The 23,746-nt window shown below is 46.6% G+C and overlaps 1 protein-coding gene across 6 annotated transcripts in view; it reads left to right on the forward strand.

Moving 5' to 3' along the window:
* Positions 1–23,746, forward strand: part of pde4ba (phosphodiesterase 4B, cAMP-specific a) — a 217,289-nt gene that overhangs the window by 166,089 nt on the left and 27,454 nt on the right. For 4 of the 6 annotated variants that reach the window (XM_062998065.1, XM_062998066.1, XM_062998067.1 and 1 more), the window contains one exon: positions 20,510–20,622. In XM_062998065.1, coding sequence (XP_062854135.1) covers positions 20,510–20,622 — 113 coding nt within the window. Of the gene's footprint in view, positions 1–3,394; positions 3,674–17,051; positions 17,109–20,509; positions 20,623–23,746 lie in introns of those variants that run through there. The other 2 variants (XM_062998069.1, XM_062998070.1) reach the window with 2 other exon arrangements.

Genomic DNA, 23,746 nt, shown 5'->3' on the forward strand with positions numbered 1-23,746 from the left:
GAACTCAGGTCTTTCCGACCCCGATGCCATGCCCGGAACGCCACTCCACTCCGCTCCACGTGTCCTTGGCACAGAGGCCGTATCAGCGCCGTGCCATTTACCAGCCAGATTAAAGTGGAAAACGATCCTAAAGGGCAGCCGTGTTTGGTTTCCATGGCGCTCGCCGGTCAGATATAGCGACGCGCCCGGCCCGGCCCGGGTGAAGCGGCGGTCCGGCCGGATCACGCGTCCGAGCGCTCGCGGATCGTGCTGACTAAGCCGTACATCCAGTAAAGGACCATTTCCTATTCCCACCAGGAAAACCCCCCGCTCTAATAATAGCCATTTTCCATCTCGTTTTGGTGTCACTTTCAGTAAGATGGATCCACGGCTATAATTAGCCTGGATTAGTTAGCGTCACCGCCTCAATCCTGAGAAGTGGAGCAGTTTGTACCAACACACAGAACGAAAGAACGTTTTAGTATTTTAGTGTAATTGTGTTTACATGCTTAGAGCTTCAGTTCTTAATTCCCTCACGTCTGTGTTTAGAGTCGAACAGTAAAATACGGGAAGGAGGGACGGAGTCGGACGACGGACGGGAAATCGTTTTTATTTTTAGTTTTATCTGCCTTAAGAAACGTTCCAGTTTAATTTCTGGGCAATTTATTTATTCTTTTATCTTCACCACCACTAACTGGAACCAAGCTGTTCCATTGTTTACATTCACATTTACAGCATTTAGCGGACACTTTTATCCAAAGTGACTTACAGTACTGTGACAGTATACAATCTAAGCAATTGAGGTTTAAGGGCCTTGCTCAAGGGCCCAACAGTGGCAACTTGGCAGAGGTGGGGCTTGAACCGGCAACCTTCTGATTACTAGTCCAGTACCTTAACCACTAGGCTGTTCCACTGCAAGGTATTAAACACCCACTCCTTAACTCACCTATTCACACACACCTAGGGGCAGTTTAAACTGTCCAACCCACCTTCCACCTTCTGCATGTTTTTGGTAGGTGGGAAGAAACCGGAGTGTCCGGAGGAAACCCAGCACAGATTGAGGTAGGTGACAGGGCAACCCTATTGACAGAAATCACCACATAGAACAGAACTTTAATGGAGCACCAAATAACGTCATTCATCTCACCACTGGCAGCCCGGTGGTTTTAGTTGACTGTATACTGTAGTAAAGTAGGTGTAACAGGCTCCTGTTAAAGCCCAAATTAAACGCTGTGGACCTTTAGAAGTTCTAGGTATGTCCAACAAGCGTGCTTTGTCAGGAAACTGTAAATTCAATCGAGGAATCGTTCCAGATGTGTGCTGGGCTCATAACGTCTCGTGAGCAGCTGGCACAGTTGGCAGTGCATGCAGCAGACAAAACCGCCCGCTAGTCTGCTGGGTGGGAAAAGACGGTACTAAAAAGTGCACGGGGTCTTTGATGCTGTGTAAGGACCCTGGTTAGTAGACCGAGTCACCTGTACAGAAGTTGAGGAACGTGGAGATCAGCGCGTGACTGACCTCATGCACCGATCAACCGCAGTACGGACAAATCCACCAAACCCAGACAAATGTACCCTCCTTAGGGAGCAAACTTAATGCCATCAGAGTCTTCAGCAGATGCATGCTGTGTCCAGCCAAAGCCGCTAAACATGTGAAGTTCGGCCACTTCAGACCTAATAAAGTCCTGACCTCTTCAGTTTATAGAACCTGGTCAGCGGTTTTCAGAGCTGCTCGCTCTCAGAGGCACAATGCTGGGCTTTATGGTGGTCCAGATCACAGAGGGTGAACCTACGTCAGCTTCATCATCACGGGAGAACCGGGGGATACCGGGTGGGGATCCTGCTCCGTCCACTCCGGTCCAGCTCATACTGTCCAGTGGAAACGTTCAGGAGCAAAACGAACAACTGTAATTAATTTGTTCATACAGTTTGATTTCTGTGCTGTCATTCAAACAAGCAGTTCAACGGCTAATATCCTAATCCAGAATCCTAATATGCACCTCAGCATGCTATGAATACAGCGGTACCTTGTAACTCCACGTCCCCTAAACTCAACATCTTTAAAACTCGACACCCTTGGTTGAGAAATTTGTACCCTCAAACTCGACGTGTGTGTGAATCTGATCTGAATCTGCATTAGTGTGGAATAAGCGTCAGATCCAGGGTTACAGCTCCACATGTATCTGTGTTTATCTGGATTCTCCTCCCTGTTTCACTTTTAAACTTGTGTTACAGCTCCAGCTTCTGAGAAATGGTGAGAATCAGAATCAGCTTCTCCCAGAGTCTAAAACGCTTCTGGTTGAAAATAAAGCTTAACGTGGTTTAATGTAGTAAAAGAAGGAGACAGGAGCACTAAACTTCTCTTCATTATTACTGCTCATAAGTTCCTCCACTAATCACATTCCTCACTCGCTGTTTTACTACAATAAGTCACGCTAAGTTTTCAAGGTACTGCTGTATTAGCATTTGTACCTTTCACTGATTACAGTCCGGATGGTCCTTTTCATCGTTGACAGGCTGTTTTTCCCCAAAACAAGCAAAACATGGACTAATGAAAGCACAGAGAGCTGTGGAATTGATGTACGACTTTTTATTTGTATAAAAGAGATTCAGGTTCCATTTCTTGATGTTCGGCGGACTGCGTTAAGTAACAATGTTTTTCCGAAGCACTCCTGACCCAATTTTATATATCACTTTATCACAAAGGTATATTGAGTCTTTGGTGAATCCAGTAGTATTTTTTTTTACAGTGGACGTTGTTTTAAAGCACTGAAACCCCCCCCCCCCCCCCCCCTTCCTTTAGTGTGTCTCAAGCATGAAATTCAAACTTACAAAAAAATACAATTAATATTGGTCAGACAAAACATTAAAAGTCATTTCTTTGTATGTCAGTAAAATAAATGTGAAAATTAACACATTTCAGGATTTTTTTATTGCATTTTACAGAAGGTCCCCGCTGTGCTTATTGCCCAAACGTTAGCGTAGGAAGCGCGCATGAACGTTAGCCGTCAGTAATGATTTCATACAACCATCACAAAGATCACAGTGAGTTCTGCTGTTATTTAGAAAATAAGCTGAGCGCTTCCTGTTTTGACTCATACAGCTGTTGGCTTGCACCACATCTGCTGATGTCAGCTATTGTACATTCATCCTGATCTGAGACAGCTCTTACGTAACACACACACACACACACACACGCTCAGAGCATGTGTGTGTGTGTGTGTGTGTTCATGCCTTTTGTATGCACACATCGTGACCATGATGCACACGGAGCCTGAAATTATCACCCACTAAAATCCACATGTGGTCATTAACTGACAGTGGTTGGGTCATCCGAAAATCCACCGGTCACTTCTGTGGGTGACCTCACGGTGCTGCTCATCCCACGTGTGTGTGTGTGTGTGTGTGTGTGTTAGCTACATCCTCTACACACTGTCCACAGAACAACTTTAGGTACCGAGAGGGAGAGGAACCTATAGGGTGCTGTGATCACGCCCTCTGCTGGCTGATCGATGGTGCTGCACAGAGACGGGGGATAATGAAGATCGATGCGTGACTCTCCATGCGTGATACGGATCTACCTGATGCAGGGGAGAAGAAGCGGTCGGTACTGCACATGTGTCAGTAGTAGTACTCCTCGGTCAGCAGTAGAGGCGGAATACGATCCGGGACCCTGTCCTTGGGTACCTTGAAAGGTGCTTATGAATAAAATATTAGAATAGAATAGAATCTTTATTGTCACTACATACATGTAATAGAGGTGGTAGCAGCAGTAGAGAGTGTTATTATATTATTGATAATTATTTATATTTTTTTGATCGGATCAATATAACACCCTAGTACGGATGCTTGAGTGTACTCGGGTGGCACAGCGGTCTATTACGCTGGCACAGGCCGCACAGACGTGATTGGCTACTTCTTTGGGTTTGGGTTTGGTGGTCGAAGCCTCAGAGGACTGGCACCCTGTCCAGGTTGTTCTTGCCTTGTGAAACCCTGATTAGGATAAATCGGTTAATACGAGGGATCTTCAGTTTCAGATCTTCAGCACAATGGTGAGGGTGGGAGGAGGAGTAATCGCTCATGTTTGAGAGACGCTTATAGTCCTGATTTAGCTCTATCTGATTTCCACCTTTTTGGACGCTTAAAGAAGCTTTAAGGGGAAGAAGATTTTCATGTGATGATGATGTGAAAGCAGCGGCGCATCAGTTTTTTGCTGACGGCATTAAAAAGTTGGTACGACGCTGGGAAAATACATCGGAAAGCGATGCTCCCTCGTTATTCAGTCAGATCATCACTCAGAATTAAGGCGCCTCAGCAGGAGCATTATAAGGAAACTGAGAATTTACACGCGCCCTCTTCTCAGGAGTGTAGGATGATGGGAAATGTGTCTGTGTAGAGAGATCACGAGGTTTTCGGACAGACCCCGTGTGTGCAGTTGTGCTGTGTGAGTAAATCAGTACCGTGTGTAAATGTGCATATCAAATAGAACCATGAAATCTGAATATCTGTGGTCACGTGCCGCGGTTTCTAACCTCCTGGACGCCGGAGTGCCAGGGTACCAGTCCAGTCGGGTCGTCCTCCCTCCCCCCTCACACCCAGGCTGAATGATGCTCTGTTCGGATCTGTGTGTGTGTGTGTGTGTGTGTGGCCTCGTTCGCCGCCGCCCTCTCTGCCACGTTTCGCCTGGGTTCCAGGCCGCGTGGTGTCAGGAACCGGCCGCTGCACACACACGCCCGGGCGCCTTTCCAGGACGGGACCTGGGCTGACCTCACACGCTGGCACGCACCGCCGAGCGGGTTAACCGGGGCCGATAACGGTCGAGGGAGCCGCTGTTGGTGGTCCTGTTCATTTCTGAAGCAACAGTTTAGGGAAGGTCCGTTCCTGCACCTGCATGACTGTGCCCCATGCACAAATGAAGAAACTCCAGCGTCAGCACAGAGCCCTGACCTCTGCCCCACTCAGCAGCTCTGGGATGAATTGGAACATCAACTGAGACTTTCTTGACCAACATCAGTCCCCAGCCAAATAAAAGTTCAAATGTTATGACTGAACGGGCACAAATTCCCACAAACGAATCAGAAGGTTGCCAGTTCAAGCCCCACTGTTGGGCCCCTAAACAAAGCACCAAAGCCTCAATCGCTCAAATTTCCCACAAACGAATCAGAAGTGTGCCGGTTCAAGCCCCACCGTCGCCAAGTTGCCACTGTTGGGCCCCTCAATTGCTCAAATCAAGGGAAGTTGTAGCTTAGTGGTTAAGGTACTGGACTAGTAATCGAAAGGTTGCTGGTTCAAGCCCCACCGCTGCCAGGGTGTCACTGTTGGGCACCTAAACGAGGTACTAAAGCCTCAATCACTCAAATCAAGGGCAGTTGTAGCCTAGTGGTTAAGGTACTGGACTAGACTGGTAATCAGAAGGTTGCCGGTTCAAGCCCCACCACTGTTGGGCCCCTGAACAAGGCACTAAAGCCTCAATCGCTAAAATCGAGGGCAGTTGTAGCCTAATGGTGAAGGTACTGGACTATACTTGTAATCAGAAGGTTGCTGGTTCAAGCCCCACTGCTGCCAGGTTGCCATTGTTGGGCCCCTGAGCAAGGCCCTTAACCCTCAATTGCATAGACAGTACACTGTTACACTCCTGTAAGTTGCTTTGGATTAAAAATGTCCTCTAAATGCTCTACTTTAATATATTTTAATTAGTTTGTTTTTTAAACAGGACGTCCCTCAAGCTCACAATCAGGCGTCCGAATACTTTTGCCCACACAGTGCCCACACGTGGAACAGTGGTCTCTTCCCTGTGTAAACAGTAGCGCATAGAATGAAAAAATGGTGACGTGTCACTTTAATTAAGTCCAGACGCTCTTCACAAGAAGCCGCTGTCTAGAGTTGGCACCACACTGCCAGCCAAAATCCTTTCCCATCATCTGGGCATGGGCACGGTGGCCATGGTAACAGCGGCATCAACAGGCCACCCAAACACTCGCGTCTCGCCATGTGCTGGGAAACGTCGGCCCGAAGGAAGTCCCCGCGATAACCACCACGGCTTGGCCGTATTTTACCAGCGCACCACATCCTACAGAGTCCAGTGTCCAAGTGTGTGTGTGTGTGTGTGTGTGATGTGTGTGTGTGTGTGTTAGTGTGTGTGTGTGTGTGTGAATTGCCTACGTGACTACGTTTGCATTCGTCTCTCTAGGTTGAAGCCCGAGCTGACTTTGACTGATGTGAGAAAGTGCGTGTGCGATGTTTGCGTGACGCGGAGCGCCCGCCCCGGCCCACTGATGTCCAGCGCGTGTGTTGACTCTGGGTGCCGAGGTGAGGAATACCACACGGCCGTCCCAAAGCCCTCGGTCCGCTCCTACGTGCCAGGGCGGCCTCAGATCCGAGCCGCGCGCCGTGTTGATGTACTCCGGAGCCCCTGGAGATGGGATGACATCATCACAAATATTTTCAAACACTCCTGGTCTCCAGTGAGGGGGGCGCGTCTGGGGTCAGGGCGCAAAACACGGCACACGGCCGTACGTCCAGAATGAAGCTTTCTGGTGGCCCTCGGCCCTGTGGGACCCCTCATTTTAAATAAGCGCATAATACATCATCCTACACTCCCGAAAAGAGGGCGTGTCTAAATCCTTAGATCCCTTAAAATGCTCCTACTGAGGCGCCTTAATTCTGAGTGATAATCTGATGACGGAGTGTGTTTTATATCCTGTTTATATACACTGATCAGCCATAACATTAAAACCACCTTTGTTTCTACACTCACTGTCCATTTTATCAGCTCCACTTACCATACAGAAGCACTTTGTAGTTCTACAATTACTGACTGTAGTCCATCTGTTTCTCTACATGCTTTGTTAGCCTCCTTTCACCCTGTTCTTCAATGGTCAGGACCCCCACAGGACCACCACAGAGCAGGTATTATTTAGGTGGTGGATGATTCTCAGCACTGCAGTGACACTGACATGGTGGTGGTGTGTTAGTGTGTTGTGCTGGTATGAGTGGATCAGACACAGCAGTGTCCACTCACTGTCCACTCTATTAGACACGCCTACCTAGTCGGTCCACCTTGCAGATGTAAAGTCAGAGACGATCGCTCATCTATTGCTGCTGTTTGAGTCGGTCATCTTCTAGACCTTCATCAGTGGTCACAGGACGCTGCTCACGGGGCACTGTCGACTGGATGTTTTTGGTTGGTGGACGATTCTCAGTCCAGCAGTGACAGTGAGGTGTTTAACAACTCCAGCAGCGCTGCTGTGTCTGATCCACTCATACCAGCACAACACACACTAACACACCACCACCATGTCAGTGTCACTGCAGTGCTGAGAATCATCCACCACCTAAATAATACCTGCTCTGTGGTGGTCCTGTGGGGGTCCTGACCATTGAAGAACAGGGTGAAAGGGGGTAACAAAGCATGTAGAGAAACAGATGGACTACAGTCAGTAATTGTAGAACTACAAAGTGCTTCTATATGGTAAGTGGAGCTGATAAAATGGACAGTGAGTGTAGAAACAAGGAGGTGGTTATAATGTTAAGGTTGATCAGTGTATATAGTGTATGTTGTAATTTAGATTATTTTATAAGACTACATCTCCAGTTATTGACTCTGTTTTATCCCTAACACAGAAGAACATGATCACATTATCATCCATGGCGATCACACTACAGATACGAGAGCTCAACATGCTGGAGAAGCTGTTTAACCCCCCAGTCTGAGTGATTAAATTCCCCAGTGCGTCATCATTAATATTTTGGTCGGTAACGCAGGGCTTGGGTTACTCGGATGGGAACGATATGAGACTCCGATGGCAGCCGAGACGTCAGGTCCACGCATTACTATTTTTAGAGGGGGCCAGAAAGGGCAGAACCCGCTGCACCAAGCTTCTGACCACGTCCATAATAACGTTCTTCTAGCCTGAATGAGGCCTAATGGGTTGCTGTTGATGTACACTTCCAACTTTGCAGGAACAGTTTAGGGAAGACCCTTTCCTGTCAATAACTATAATAATAATAATGATAATAAAGTAGTAATAATAATTATAAATAATAATAATAATAATGATAATAACAATTAGTAATAATAAAGTAGTAATAGTGTTAATAAATAATAATAATAATAATAAATATAATAATAATAAAATAATAAAATAAATGTAGGGATAGTAATAAAATAGTAGTAATAATAATAATAATAATGTTAATAGATAATAATAATGATAATAATAATAATAATATTAATAAATAATAATAATAATTGGTAATAATAATAATAACAATTAGTAATAATGTTAATAAATAGTAATAATAATAATAATAATAATAATAAATTGAGGAGTAGTAATAAAGAAGTAATAATAATAATAATAATAATTGTGCAAACTATATCTTAAAACTCCAGCATCCTTATTTAATACAGAAGAAATAAAACACAGAACCTTCCTCAGCCTAATGGTTAAGGTACTGGACTAGTCATCGAAAGGTCGCTGGTTCAAGCCCCACCACTGCCAGGTTGCCACTGTTGGGCCCAAAGTGCACAAAGCAAGCTCTGTGAAGACATGAAGAAAAGCACAGAGCCCTGACCTCGGGCCCACCCAACAGCTCTGGGATGAACCGGAACACCAACTGAGCATCAGTGCTTGCCATACAAATGCTGTCATCTTTGGACTGAACGGGCACAAGTTCCCATACACAGACACACTTCACAGTCTTGTGAGAAGCCTTCACACAGACGTCGTTTCTTTTTAACAAGCTCGTGGTCAGGTGTCCGAATACTTTTGGCCACATAGCGTATGTGCAAGCCATTAGTAAGTGAACACGGCTGTTGAGAATCAGGATCAGACGGTGTAGCGGTCATACAGACGTACGTGTGTTGGAAGGCGCTCCAGATGAGATGTGCAGATGTTCGTCTGGCGCGGCGCGGCGCGGCGGGTGCGAGTCCGTGTCGGTCTTTGGCGCTGGCCCGGCGGGCAGCGTGCACCCCGCTAACTATCTGAATTATGCCGTTGACGTCAGCGCAGGCTGAAAGCAGACACGCTACCTTTCCCCCGCTAGCTTCTCCGCCAAAGCGCCCCTGAGCTCTCAAAACAAGAGAGGCCGTCTGGATACGTGCGGCCCTGTCGTTTTGGTACGTGTAGTGGACCGGATCCTTCTTCTGTAAACAGTCCAGATGTGAGTGGTTCATCATTCGTCAAATCTGACATGTAGAGTGTTCGGGCCCCAGAGAAGAAGAAAAGGAACAGACACGCCCGTTTCTGTGACGCCGGCGGTAATTTAAATAAAACCATCAGAATTTAATCATAATAATCTTTCCATTCTAAACTGATGAAGGTTTTATTACTTTTAGAGATATACTTTATTTGTCATATATACATATACACATGTACAGTACAATTCTTTGCATATCCCAGCTTGTTTTTGGAAGCTGGGGTCAGAGCGCATCGTACGGCGCCCCTGGAGCAGACAGGGTTAAGGGCCTTGCTCAAGGACCCAACAGTGGCTGCATAGCAGGGCCTGGATTTGAACCGCCAATCTTCCGGTTGATAGCCCAAAGCCCTACCCACTAGGCTACCACTGTCCACTGTCCACTGTTTAAAGATGTGTCCCAATAAATATGAATATTTATTTATAGTCGATCAGCCAAGACTTGGTGGACGTCCTTACATAAAACATGTAACTTTCACTAAAGCTTTCTGTTAATACAGGATCTATAGAGCTTAAAAATTGCTCTCTGAAAAAGTCAGGACGTTTTGTAAATGCAATAAAAAGAAGAATCTGTATTTTCACTGATCAATGTGACTGTAGTTTCAGTGTAAATATAAACACATTTAGAATTTAATGCCTGCAACTCAGTCCAAAAAAGTTGGGATGGAGGTGTTAGGACAGGGGCGGGGCGGGGGGTGGTGTTAGAATTGGGGGTGATGTGATGGATTTGGCATCCTGTCCAGGGTTTTTCCTGCCTTGCGCTCAGTGTTTCCCATTGGAATCGGACCCATCGGGACCCTGACCAGGATGACGTGATTGATTAGAATAAAAATCAACCTTAACCATTTGTGGCTATACCAGTCTCCACTCTTTTGGCCAAATAGTGTATTTAATTATTTTAATTTTTCATGATTTGATTAAATTTGGATCAGTCTTGATAGAAACTAGAAATATTATAGAACTTATTTAATGAATCTATTTCAGTTTGGCTAAAGTTTCCATAAATTATGTTATAGAGTTTAGTTAAAATAATAATAATAATAAAAAATGATAATAAATAATAATAATAAGTAATAATAATAATAATAATAAAAGTAATAATAAATAATATTAATAATAACAATAAATTATAATAATTATAATAATAATAAAATAATAAATATTAATGATTATTATTATAACAACAACAAGAATAATAATAACAAATAATAAATAATAATAATAATAGTAAAAAAAAATTATTATTATAATTAATAATAATAAATAATAATAATAATAATTATGCAAACTGTATCATAAAACTCCAGCATCCCTAATTAATACAGAAGAATTAAAAGACAGATTTTTCCTCAGCCTAGTGGTTAAGGTACTGGACTAGTAATCGAAAGGTCGCTGGTTTAAGCCCCACTACTGCCAGGTTGTCATTGTTGGGTCCTTGAGCAAGGCCCTTAACCCTCAATAGCTTAGTCTACTGTCGCAGTACTGTAAGTCACTTTGGATAAAAAACAGAAAATGTAAATGAAGCAGAATTCAGTGTTTATTTATTACAGACGATGTTTATAATATTTAGGAGAGAATTTAAAGCTCGGGGGGTTTGTGCAGCAGCGCTCGGCTGAAGGTTCTCAGAGCCGCCGGCCGCATGGAAAAGCCATCCAGCCACTCCAGACACGCAGAGGAATTTTAATCCATTTAAAGGAATTCGTGGTAAATCTTTCCACACCCGACATCACTTCTCTCTCTCTCTCTCTCTCTCTCTCTCTCTCTCTCTCATGCACAACACGTGCTTTCCATACGCTCCCCCATGACTGAATGGAAAGAGAAATGAGAGGAGCGTAATGAGCCTGGCAGATAGCGGCTTGTTCTATTATGCCGTCTGGGTTTGGGTTCGGATTTACGGGGTAACACCTCAGTCTGACACCGTCTGCTCGCTTTACCCCAAATCGACCCTCCGTTCTTCAGAACAGTGGGTCTGTCATGGTCCTGATCCCATTTCATGTTCCTGTTTAACAAGGAACCAGTCCTGCCCACCCCCGAAAGAAACCCCAAATGAATTGGGACATGTGTTGTTTTTTAATTGGTGTTAACGGGGTCAGGACGGGTCGGGTAGAACGGTTACGCACACTGAGCGTATTCAGCACCGCCGCTTCCTCTGCTTTAGGGTACAAACCAGGTAACGGCACAAAGATGTGACTGTGTGTGTGTGTGTGTGTGTGAAGCTGAACCCACATAAATGATGCGAGTGTTTCCCAGTCACACCCTAAACGCCCTCTTCGGACCGGGCGTGACGTTTCCTTCTCTCCGACTTTATTACGGGTCACAGCTGCTAGTGTGGGTGCTGCACGGCTGCATGGGCCAGGGTTCAATCCTGGACTTTGTGTTTTTTCCCATGTCTGTATTACCAGCACTTTATCCTGGTCAGGGTCACGGTGGGTCCGACTCACCAAGCGGACGGGTCGCCAGTCCATCACAGGGCACACACACACACACACTCTTTACACAAACACACTCTGATTGCCCTGACTGCACGTCTTTGGACTGTGGGAGGAAACCGGAGCACCCGCAGGAAACCCACACAGACTCAGGGAGATGTAGATGTGCAAATGTGGGTGTATGTATATGTACATAATATGTATGTTTATGGATATATAGATGTACACCAAATTGCACAACACTGGTTTGAACTTTACACATAATGTATTCACTTTATAGGCTTATATTGCACCTTTTATTGCATTATATATATTATATTATATATATAGCCCCCCCCCCCATATTTGTGTCGTATATGTTCATGACGTGTAGAGTTCTGTGTTCCTGCTGCAGTAACGATACAATTTACCCTTAAGAAAAATACAGTTCTATCTATTATCTGTTAGAATTTAGAACTTTAAAACAAAAACTACAGCGGTACCTTAAAACTGGATAAAACTCACTCGGTTCTGGGAGGGGTGTTGAGTTTTAAACACGTTGAGTTTCGAGGTATTTTTTCCCCATAAGGATGTTTGTGAAACCTGTTAATGCGTCCATGGTCCCGTGGAGCTGCAGATATTTTAGTCTCATGTAAAATAATGAGGTTGTTTTTGATGCTTAAACACTGAAAATAACACAAATATAATATAAACACACTGTAATACAATTACTAACAGTTACACATCAATAAAAATACAATAAAAGCTGCACTTTAGTTTTACTTCTTTATTGTTTCATGACACTTCTTAATGGTGAAGATGCCAGATCTTGGAATACCGTGTTCCCTTCAGCACCGGCGCATTCACATGAGAAGTGACAAAACTGCTTTTGCTTTTCTCGCTGTGCCGTTATTTCCTATGAAGTGTGACGGCGGTGCACAAAACTTAGCGTGACTTATTGTAGTAAAACAGCGAGTGAGGAATGTGATTAGTGGAGGAACTTATGAGCAGTAATAATGAAGAGAAGTTTAGTGCTCCTGTCTCCTTCTTTTACTACATTAAACCACATTAAGCTTTATTTTGAACCAGAAGCGTTTTAGACTCTGGTACCCCTTTTCCACCAACGCAGAACGGAGCCCGTTCCGGTTCCCAAACTTGATTTTGAACCGGTTCTGCGTGTTTCCACCGAAAAAAGAGGCTCCAGACAGAGAACTAGCGGGCCGATCTGGCACCACAGAATACTGGGTTTTTCAGCCCGAACCGTGACGTCACCTGTGGGCGTGTCATGTTGTACAGCATAGCAACAGCAACAATGCCGTCCGCTGGAGTCTCATATGGAGCTTATCGCTGCATTTTTATCTTTTAAACTTCACCTGATTACATTTTGAGCCAGTTTGCCGCTGATATTTTCAAATTGCCTTTAAAAAAGGTGAATTGTGTGATATTACGAGATAAAAGTGACCCGGACAGAACGGAAAATGCTTAACGTGAAAAATAAAGCGTGAAGTTTTTTCAACTCCCCGAGCTGCATAAACACACATGTAAATCCAACTAAACACAGATACACGTGGTATTTTAGAGTAAATCTGATCTATTTCACACAGATGTTTGTTCGTGTTAAGGAAGTTTAATGATGTTTTATCGCTCAAGCCGAGCGCTGAGCAAATCACCAACAGCTGCTGATCGATGCTTTTTACATAAAAACTAACATCTGTAACAGCACAAATGCTCACACGTAATCTACACGCTCCACCATGATATTACTGCTCTTAACTTTCGTTAAGCAACACCCACCGATGATGACGCAGGCTTGGTTCTCAAAAACTGGTGGAAACGTGCGTCGGTTCTCTATACACCAAGGTTCTAAGAAACCTGAACAGAACCGGTTCAAGAACCATGTTTTTTTTGGTGGAAAAGGGGTATGGGAGAAGCTGAATCTGATTCTCACCATTTCTCAGAAGCTGGAGCTGTAACACAAGTTTAAAAGTGAAACAGGGAGGAGAATCCAGATAAACACAGATACATGTGGAGCTGTAACCCTGGATCTGACGCTTATTCCACACTGATGCAGATTCAGCTCTTATACACACGCTGATGAGGTTTTACTGCACCGCTCAAGCCGAACGCTGAACAATTTCACGTTTAGGTTACGTTGAGTTACAAGGTTCCAGTGTACACCGCAGTCGGAGTGCTGGAGCTCAGCTTCCTGGCCGACCTTGTTCGTATGATTGAACCGCTGAGGGGTCGAAAACAACGTGGCCAAGTCACCAGAGCGCGGTTCGGTAACAGCGCCCGGCCTGTTCTCCCCACCGCGGTGTTTGGTTCTGAAGCGCGGCCTTATAAACGTGTGTGGAATATTTTCCTGAATGCCTGCGCAGAGAGAGAGACACAGGGGGCTCACTGTGAGCGGACGGTGGGGCCGGACAGGGGGAGGGAGGAGCGACAGGGCTCACGGAGATCAGACCACTGGATCTGGAATATTTACTCCTTCAACGTAGAGATCCGAGCACACAAGCGGCCAGTGTTTAACCGTGCTGGGAATTTCAGTCGGGGGGGGGTCGTCTGAGCCTGATCTTGGTCTTGTTTTGCTCGAGGAGACATTTTAGTCCCGTCTTAGTCCCGTCATGTCTCGAAAAAGGTAGAATTGGGTCTCAGATAAGATGTTCTTCACTGCTGTATAAAAAAGTGTGTTTAAAAAATCCGAGCTCGTTTTGTGTGGTCCAGCAGCGCTACCATTCTCTGGCCACGTGAGGTCCGAATGGGTTTACGTTTTTCATGTGGTCGGGTCGGCGTCCCGCCCCTCCTCGCCCGCTCCCTCAATGCCTCGCTTGTTCCTTCAAGAAAAACGTTTGAGCAGATCCGGCCCGTGCTTGTCCCTAGTGCTAGTGCCTCAGTAGAGAGGATTCTAATAAGACATGGAGCTCATAAGGCAGATTATTTAGATGCTCTACTTTATCCTCTTCTCGGGAGTGTAGGATGATGTAAAATGTGTCTGTGCATTTTATATATATATATATACAGTATATATATACACTGATCTGATCAGCTATAACATTAAAACCACCACCACAGAGCAGTTTTTTATTTAGGTGGTGGATCATTCTCAGCACTGCAGTGACACTGACATGGTGCTGGTGTGTTAGTGTGTGTTGTGCTGGTATGAGTGGATCAGACACAGCAGCGCTGCTGGGGTTTTTAAATACCGTGTCCACCCACTGTCCACTCTATTAGACACTCCTACCTAGTCGGTCCACCTTCTAGATGTAAAGTCAGAGACGATCGCTCATCTATTGATGCTGTTTGAGTCGGTCATCTTCTAGACCTTCATCAGTGGTCACAGGACGCTGCCCACGGGGCGCTGTTAGCTGTATATATTTTTGGTTGGTGGACGATTCTCAGTCCAGCAGTGACAGTGAGGTGTCTAAACTCATACCAGCACAACACACACTAACACACCACCACCATGTCAGTGTCACTGCAGTGCTGAGAATGATCCACCACCTAAATAATACCTGCTCTGTGGTGGTCCTGTGGGGGTCCTGACCATTGAAGAACAGGGTGAAAGGGGGTAACAAAGCATGTAGAGAAACAGATGGACTACAGTCAGTAATTGTAGAACTACAAAGTGCTTCTATATGGTAAGTGGAGCTGATAAAATGGACAGTGAGTGTAAAAACCAGGAGGTGGTTTTAATGTTATGGCTGATCGGTGTATACGTTATTTAAAACATATCCTGACAGTCTGCGTTCATGCAACAAACTACTACAGCTGTTTCCACACACGCACAACATCCGGCTCCTCACACACACACACACACACACACACACAACATCCGGCTCCTCACACACACACACACACACACACAGCGTGTAGTGCATCAACCTGGTTTGACCTCAGAGGATGTAAAATGCCACCCTCGCTCACACACACGTAGATTTACACAATATAAAACCGCAAAACCTGAAATGTTCGCAGAATTTATCCTACAGCTCGTAACGACCTTACATCACCAGCTTACTCGAGTGCACACGTACGGGTCACACCCACACTTCATCAGATGTTACTGGAAATGTCAGAGTGACATTTTGGATTCCTGGACATGTGCAAGGGTTCTTAAAAGTGCACGATTATTCTTAGGTCTTCCGGGATCCTGTTACTGGTTTGCCATTTTTAATAGAGCATTTTTTATAGTTATATGATTATGGTTCCCAGGGTACAGCCCTGTGGGACACCGTGATCTGTTCTTAAACCTGCTGTAGGCCTTTATCTGAGAGATTCTGGAGTATCAGGAGAAGGACAAGAGCAGATAACCTCATAAAATCCAGCTTATATTTTTACTATTTACATTTTCCGCTTTAAGCAGAAGAGCTTCAATAATCAACATTTCCTTACTCTAGTTTAAGAAAACAACAGTCCAAGAACACAAATGTACTGGAACCCTGTTAGAACCAAAGTTAGGGGTTTTTTTTTTGCAAGAGATGAATAAGAGTGTTAGTAAGTAAGTACAAGTCAGCTTAAGTGTTTAGTAAAGAGGTGATGAAGGTTTTTAATCGTTTTTTAAAGACCGCAAGAGACTCAGATGTTCAGAGAAGAGCCTTGATGCTGATGCTCGTCTTCCTTGAGTCCTGGGTGGAGGATCAAGTCGAGCGAGACTAGTGGCTCGGAGGTTGCGTGGTACAGAGCGGGGTTTGATTAGACCACGAAGGTAGCTTTGGGTCAATTTTTGGCTTTGTAGGCGAGCGTCAGTGTTTTAAACTGAATACGGGCAGCTACAGGAAGCCAGTGAAGAGAACCCAGCAGTGGGGTGATGTGGAAGCAGTGGGGTGATGATGAGGCAGCAGTGGGGTGATGATGAGGCAGCAGTGGGGTGATGTACAGCAGTGGGGTGATGATGAGGCAGCAGTGGGGTGATGATGTGGCAGCAGTGGGGTGATGATGTACAGCAGTGAGGTGATGATGAGGCAGCAGTGGGGTAATGTGGCAGCAGTGGGGTAATGTGGCAGCAGTGGGGTGATGATGTAGAGCAGTGGGGTGATGATGTAGAGCAGTGGGGTGATGATGTAGAGCAGTGGGGTGATGATGAGGCAGCAGTGGGGTAATGTGGCAGCAGTGGGGTAATGTGGCAGCAGTGGGGTGATGATGTACAGCAGTGGGGTGATGATGTACAGCAGTGGGGTGATGATGTAGAGCAGTGGGGTGATGATGTAGAGCAGTGGGGTGATGATGTAGAGCAGTGGGGTGATGATGTACAGCAGTGGGGTGATGATGAGACAGCAGTGGGGTAATGTGGCAGGAGTGGGGTAATGTGGCAGTGTTTGGGCTGGTTAAGAACCAGACGAGCAGCTGCATTTTGAATAAGCTGTAAGGGTTTAATAGTGGACATGGGAGCTCCTGCCAGCAGGGAGTTGCAGTCGTCCAACCGTGAGATTACAAGTGACTGGACCAGAATCTGGAGAGCTTTCATGGAGAGAAATGGTCAGATCCTCCTGATGTTGTAGAGGAGGAACCGGCACGAGGAGAGAAGGTCAGCTGGTTATCCAGGACGACACCAAGAGTTCTTCAAAAAGTTTCCTCACTTTTTTTTAAACTCTATTTATTCAAAAACAAACTCCTTCACTTTTCTACAACGTCGCCTTCCGATGCATTTTTCCGGCGTCAAACCGAATTTTTAATGCCGTCAGCACGGCCACTGATGCGCCGCTGCTTTCACGTCATCATCACATGAAAATCTTCTTCTCTTTAAAGCTTCTCTGAGCGTCCAAAAAGGTGGAAATCAGATGGAGCTGAATCAGGACTATAAGCGTCTCTCAGTCTCTCAGACACGAGCGATTCCTCCTCCTCCCACTACACCCTCACCGCTTATAACCACGATATAAAAGTGAGGAGACTTTTTGAAGATCCCCGGTATAATCATGTTAGATGTTAGAACAGTTTGTCAGCGTCGTCTGCTTTGATGACCTCATGCTTCTTGGGCAAATGTATGATCCTTTTTTTCCCCGGCTCGTTGCCCCTAGCTCTGTGTGTGTGTGTGTGTGTGTGTGTGTGTGTGTGTGCGTGTGGAGAAAACCCCTCTTACGCACATGTGGTCAGCCACTTCACTGCTCCCTTTTATACGCGCTTTTGTCTCCAGTCAGACCAAAGCCAGCGCTGCACTTTAATCTTTTATGTGCTTTCGGGCCATGTGAGTGCGCTGGTGTGAAGTACGCTAGTTCAAATCTCAGCTGCGTTTACAGACAAACCTGATTGGTCTGCGATGGATTGGCGTCCTGCCTCGAGTGTGTTACCGCATCGTCAGTGCGCTCTTAGTGCAGGTCCCAAGCCCGGACAGAAATAGGAGGGTTGCGTCAGGAAGAGCATCCGATATGTGGACCAGATCCAATGTGGCGACGCCTAAATACAGAAGCAGCCAAATAGAAACTGTGTACCTAATAGCATTTTTACTATTTTATTTCTGCATTTTATCCCCTTTTCTCCCAATTTAGTCATATCCAGTTCCTCTTCCCTCCTTCCGAAGTGTGCACACTCCACCGACCCCTTCTTATTCGCCCATACTTCGGTCTCTCACACGGAGAGTCACGCTCTGATCCCCACGTTCCTCCACTTTGGATACTACAGGCTACTAACCAGGGTCCTTACACAGCCAAGAAGACCCCGCCCACTTTTTAGTCCCATCCTTCCCCACCCGGCAGACTAGCGGCCGATTGTGCCTGGCTGGCCGACAGCATCGCTGGAGGTTTATGGATGCAGTGAGGGAGGTCATGCAGTTGTGAATCCGGGGTTCAGATCTCAGCGGCGTTTACAGGCAAACGTGATTGGTCTGCGATGGATTGGCGTCCTGCCTCGAGTGTGTTACCGCATCGTCAGTGCGCTCTTAGTGCAGGTCCCAAGCCCGGATAGAAATAGGAGGGTGGCGACGCCTAAATACAGGAGCAGCCAAATGGAGACGGGGACTATTTGAACCTAATAGCATTTTTACTGCATTATTTCTTCATTTTCTCCCCTTTTCTCCCAATTTAGTCGTAGCCAGTTCCTCTTCCTCTGCTGGAGACCCTAATGGTGTACGAGGAGTGTATATGTGGGTGCACACTCCACCGACCCCTTCTTATTCGCCCGTACTTCGGTCTCGCGCACAGAGAGTCACGCTCTGATCTCCACATTCCTTCACTTCGGCTACTACAGGCGCCTCGGGCTACTAACCAGGGTCCTTACACAGCCAAGAAGACCCCGCCCACTTTTTAGTCCCAGCAGACCAGTGGCCGATTGTGCCCGGCCAGTCGACAGCATCACTGGAGGTTTATGGATGCAGTGAGGGAGGTCATGTTCAAATCTCAGCGACGTTTACAAACAAACCTGATTGGTCTGCGATGGATTGGCGTCCTGCCTCAAGTGTGTTACCGCATCGTCAGTGCACTCTTAGTGCAGGTCCCAAGCCCCGATAGAAATAGGATGGAGGGTTGCGTCAGGAAGAGCGTCTGATATGTGGACCAGATCCAATGTGGCGACGCCTAAATACGGGAGCAGCCCCAGGGAGACAGGGACTGTTTGTACCTAATAGCAGTTTTACTCTTTTATTTCGGAATTTTTTCCCCTTTTCTCCCAATTTAGTCGTAGCCAGTTCCTCTTCCCTCCTTCCCCTTCTTATTCGCCCGTACTACAGACGCCTCCGGCTACTAACCAGGGTCCTTACACAGCCTCAAAGACCCCGCCCACTTTTTAGCCCCGTCTTTTCCCACCCAGCAGACCAGTGGCCGATTGTGCCCGGCCGGCCGACAGCACTGCTGGAGGTTTATGGATGCAGTGAGGGAGGTTGTGCAGTCGGTTGGGGTGACAGGGGTGCACGTTCAGAACCGGGCATGATGGAGGCAAACGATCCGCTGTAACGCCCCCCAACGGGAGCAACCGAAAGTGGGAGACGTACAGTAACCGACATCGGTAGGGCGCATTCTCTTAATTAAACTTTGACCCAGTTGAGACGAACTCTTTGATACGAGGCGGTAAAAGCGACTCAGGTCGTACGAACGACGCTTAACGTGAACAAATCTACCCCAGCACACCATCCGTGCTCTTCCTGTTCTTACTGCAAAGGGGAACAGAAAGAGAGCTCGGTGAGGGTGCGGCGGGTACCAGGGCGTTCCTGAAGCCCTTTAATTTCCAGCTGTTGCGGTGTCGTGCAGCTACAAGGCCAGACGCACCGAACGCAAACAGATAAGCCACAGAAGGGCCACCCAAGGGCTTTTCCATACCCCCCAACACACATGCACACACACACACACACACTCCGTCCCTGCTTATTACAGCCTAGCGTGGACTGTTGTGCAGCATGTGTGCAGCTAGCGTGTAGCTGCGGTTTCGTCTACGTACAGATGTGTGTTCTGTGTTAGTGCGCTTCCTGGCCTGAGGTTCAGTTTTTTGTAAATGAGGAAGCGGGGCCGTGTGTGTGTGTGTGTGTGTGTGTGTGTGTGTGTGTGTGTGTGTGTGTGTGTGTGTATGTGTGTGTGTGTGTGTGTGTGTGTGTGTGTGTGTATGTGTGTGTGTGTGTGAAGCCCCCCTCCTTGCCCCGTTTTCCTCTGTATTGACATCACAGCTGACGGGTGGGCTAGGCGTCGTACGAGGGTTGCAGGCTCACAGCCAACAGCAGTATCGCAGGGCCGGAGCTGAACGGGCGAGAGACATTAACAGAGAGTGAGAGACGCAGGGAGAGAGAGAGAGAGGGCTCAGAGCCATGGGCAGCGAGTCCAGCGAACGCTCTGCAGATCTTACCTCCTCACCCTCACACGCCGTGCACAAGTGTGTGTGTGTGTGTGTGTGTGTGTGTGAGTGTGTGTGTGTGTGAGCGCGAGCCCAGGATGAAGGATGGCCCGAGCGCCAGCGTGACCATACAGGAGTGTTTTGATCGAGTCTCCGTTTCTGTCTGCCTCCACACAGACGAGTCGTACCAGAAGCTGGCCGTGGAGACCATGGAGGAGCTGGACTGGTGCCTGGACCAGCTCGAGACCATCCAGACCTACCGCTCCGTCAGCGACATGGCCTCCAACAAGGTGAGCCGGGCCGCAGCGCGCGCGCACACACACACACACACACACACACAGCCTGCAGCACGTTTACATTTTGGACATTTAGCAGACCAAAACGACTTACAGTGGCAAGCTGGCAGATGTGGGGCTTGAACCAGCAACCTTCTGATTACTAGTCCTGTACTTTAATTGCTGAGCTATAAATTATCCAAAGCGACTTACAGCACTGTGACAGTACACAGCAGTTAAGGGTTAAGGGCCTTGCTCAAGGGCCCAACAGTGGCAAGCTGGCAGATTTGGGGCTTGAACCAGCGACCTTTCGATTGCAAGTCCAGCACCTTAACCACTAGGCTACAACTGCACACACATGTCCATCTTTTGTCCAAAGCAACTTACAGCAGTGTGACAGTATACAGTCTAAGCAATTTAGGGTTAGGGGCCTTGTTTAAGGGCCCAACAGTGGCAACCTGACAGTGACGGGGCTTGAACCAGCAACCTTCCGCTTACTAGTCCAGCACCTTAACCTCTGAGCTACTCCTGCCCTTAGTAAATCATCCAAAGCGACTTACTGTACTGGGACAGTATAAAGTCTAAGCAATAGAAGGTTGAGGGCCTTGCTCAAGGGCCCAACAGTGGTAACCTGGCAGATGTGGGGCTTGACCCAGCAATCTTCTGATTACTAGTGCAGTATTTTACATTTTTGGCATTTTGCAATTCCATCAGTTATCCAAAGTGACAAAGTACTGTGACAGTATATTGTCTAAGCAATTGAACATTAAGGGCCTTGCTCAAGGGCCCAACAGTGGCAAGCTGGCAGATGTGGGACTTGAACCAGCGACCTTTTGATTACAAGTCCAGCACCTTAACCTCTGAGCTACTTCTGCCCTTAGTAAATCATCCAAAGCGACTTACAGCACTGTGACAGTATAAAGTCTAAGCAATAGAAGGTTGAGGGCCTTGCTCAAGGGCCCAACAGTGGTAACCTGGCAGATGTGGGGCTTGAACCAGTGACATTCTGATTACTAGTCCTGTACCGCTGAGCTATAAATTATCCAAAGCGACTTACAGCACTGTGACAGTATATTATCTAAGCAATTGAGGGTTAGGTGCCTTGCTCAAGGGCCCAACAGTGGCAAGCTGGCAGATGTGGGACTTGAACCAGTGACCTTTTGATTACTAGTCCTGTACCAAAGCGACTTACAGCAGAGTGACAGTGTACAGTCTAAGCAATTAAAGGTTAAGGGCCTTGCTCAAGGGCCCAACAATGGTAACCTGGCAGATGTGGGGCTTGAACCAGCAACCTTCTGATTACTAGTCCTGTACTTTCATCGCTGAGCTCTAAATTATCCAAAGCGACTTACAGCACTGTGACAGTATACAGTAAGCAATTAAAGGCTAAGGGCCTTGCTCAAGGGCCCAATAGTGGCAAGCTGGCAGATGTGATGCTTGAACCAGCAACCTTTTGATTACTAGTCCTGTACCTTAACCTCTGAGCTACTCCTGCCATTAGTAAATTGTCCAAAGTGACTTACAGTACTGTGACAGTTTACAGTCTAAGCAATTGAGGGTTAGGGGCCTTGCTCAAGGGCCCAACAGTGGTAACCTGGCAGTGGCGGGGCTTGAACCAACAACCTTCTGATTACTAGTCCAGTACCTTAACCACTAGGCTACAACTGCCACATTCTTGTCCGCCTCCGTCGTTCAGAGCGGGTCGATCTCACGCGTCTGTCGGGCATCCCGAATGCAGATCAGTTTGCTAATTTATGGCGGCAGCTGCACGGCGACTCGGACCGCGCCCGCTAAACATCAGACCTCACATAAACATCTACGTTTACAAACGCGCGTCTAAACAGAGCCGCTGAGATAAGAGCGTCATCAGATGATCCGCTCATGGTTTTATTTACAGGAATGTCTGACCTTTAGCATTAATACTGCTATCCTGATTCCTCATCACTGATTATTACTACAGCTGCTGACTTCTCTGTGCCCATATAAACAGCTAGCTTGATTACACCTGTCACAAAGGTATTGGGACGCCTCTTCTAATTATGATTTCAGGTGTTTCAGCCGCAGCAGTTGCTCACAGGTGAAATCAGTTATATGAAGGAAATGAAATGCGTCCAACTTTTAAGCAATAGTTTAGGGAAGGCCCTTTGGGTTGACACAATGGTTTGGTGGGTAGCACTGTCGCCTTACAGCAGGAAGGTCCTGGGTTTGATTCCCAGGTGGGGCGGTCCGGGTCCTTTCTGTGTGAAGTTTGCATGTTCTCCCTGTGTCTGTGTGGGTTTTCTCCGGGAGCTCCGGTTGTGTGTGTGTTTCTGGTTGTGTGTGTTTCTGGTTGAGTGTGTTTCTGGTTGAGTGTGTGTGTGTGTGTGTGTGTGTTACTGTCTGTGTGTGTGTTTCTGGTTGTGTGTGTTTCTGGTTGAGTGTGTTTCTGGTTGAGTGTGTGTTACTGTTTGTGTGTGTGTGTGTGTGTGTGTGTGTGTGTATTACTGTCTGTGTGTGTGTTTCAGGTTGTGTGTGTTTCTGGTTGAGTGTGTGTTACTGTTTGTGTGTGTGTTTCTGGTTCTGTGTGTGTGTGTGTGTTTCTGGTTGAGTGTGTTTCTGGTTGAGTGTGTGTTACTGGTCGTGGGTGTGTTTCTGGTTGTGTGTGTGTTACTGTTTGTGTGTGTTTCTGGTTGTGTGTGTGTGTGTGTGTGTTTCTGGTTGAGTGTGTTACTGATTAGTTGTATGTGTGTGTTTCTGGTTGTGTGTGTGTTTCTGTTTGTGTGTGTTTCTGGTTGTGTGTGTGTGTGTGTGTGTTTCTGGTTGAGTGTGTTACTGATTAGTTGTATGTGTGTGTTTCTGGTTGTGTGTGTGTGTGTGTTTCTGGTTGTGTGTGTGTTTCTGTTTGTGTGTGTTTCTGGTTGTGTGTGTGTGTGTGTGTGTTTCTGGTTGAGTGTGTGTTACTGGCCGTGTGTGTGTTTTACTAATTAGTTGTAGGTGTGTTTCTGGTTGAGTGTGTGTTACTGGCCGTGTGTGTGTTTCTGGTTGAGTGTGTGTTACTGTTTGTGTGTGTTTCTGGTTGTGTGTGTGTGTTTCTGGTTGAGTGTGTGTTACTGTTTGTGTGTGTTTCTGGTTGTGTGTGTGTGTGTTTCTGGTTGAGTGT

Source organism: Trichomycterus rosablanca, chromosome 6 (assembly GCF_030014385.1).
Source record: "Trichomycterus rosablanca isolate fTriRos1 chromosome 6, fTriRos1.hap1, whole genome shotgun sequence".
Lineage (NCBI taxonomy): Eukaryota > Metazoa > Chordata > Actinopteri > Siluriformes > Trichomycteridae > Trichomycterus > Trichomycterus rosablanca.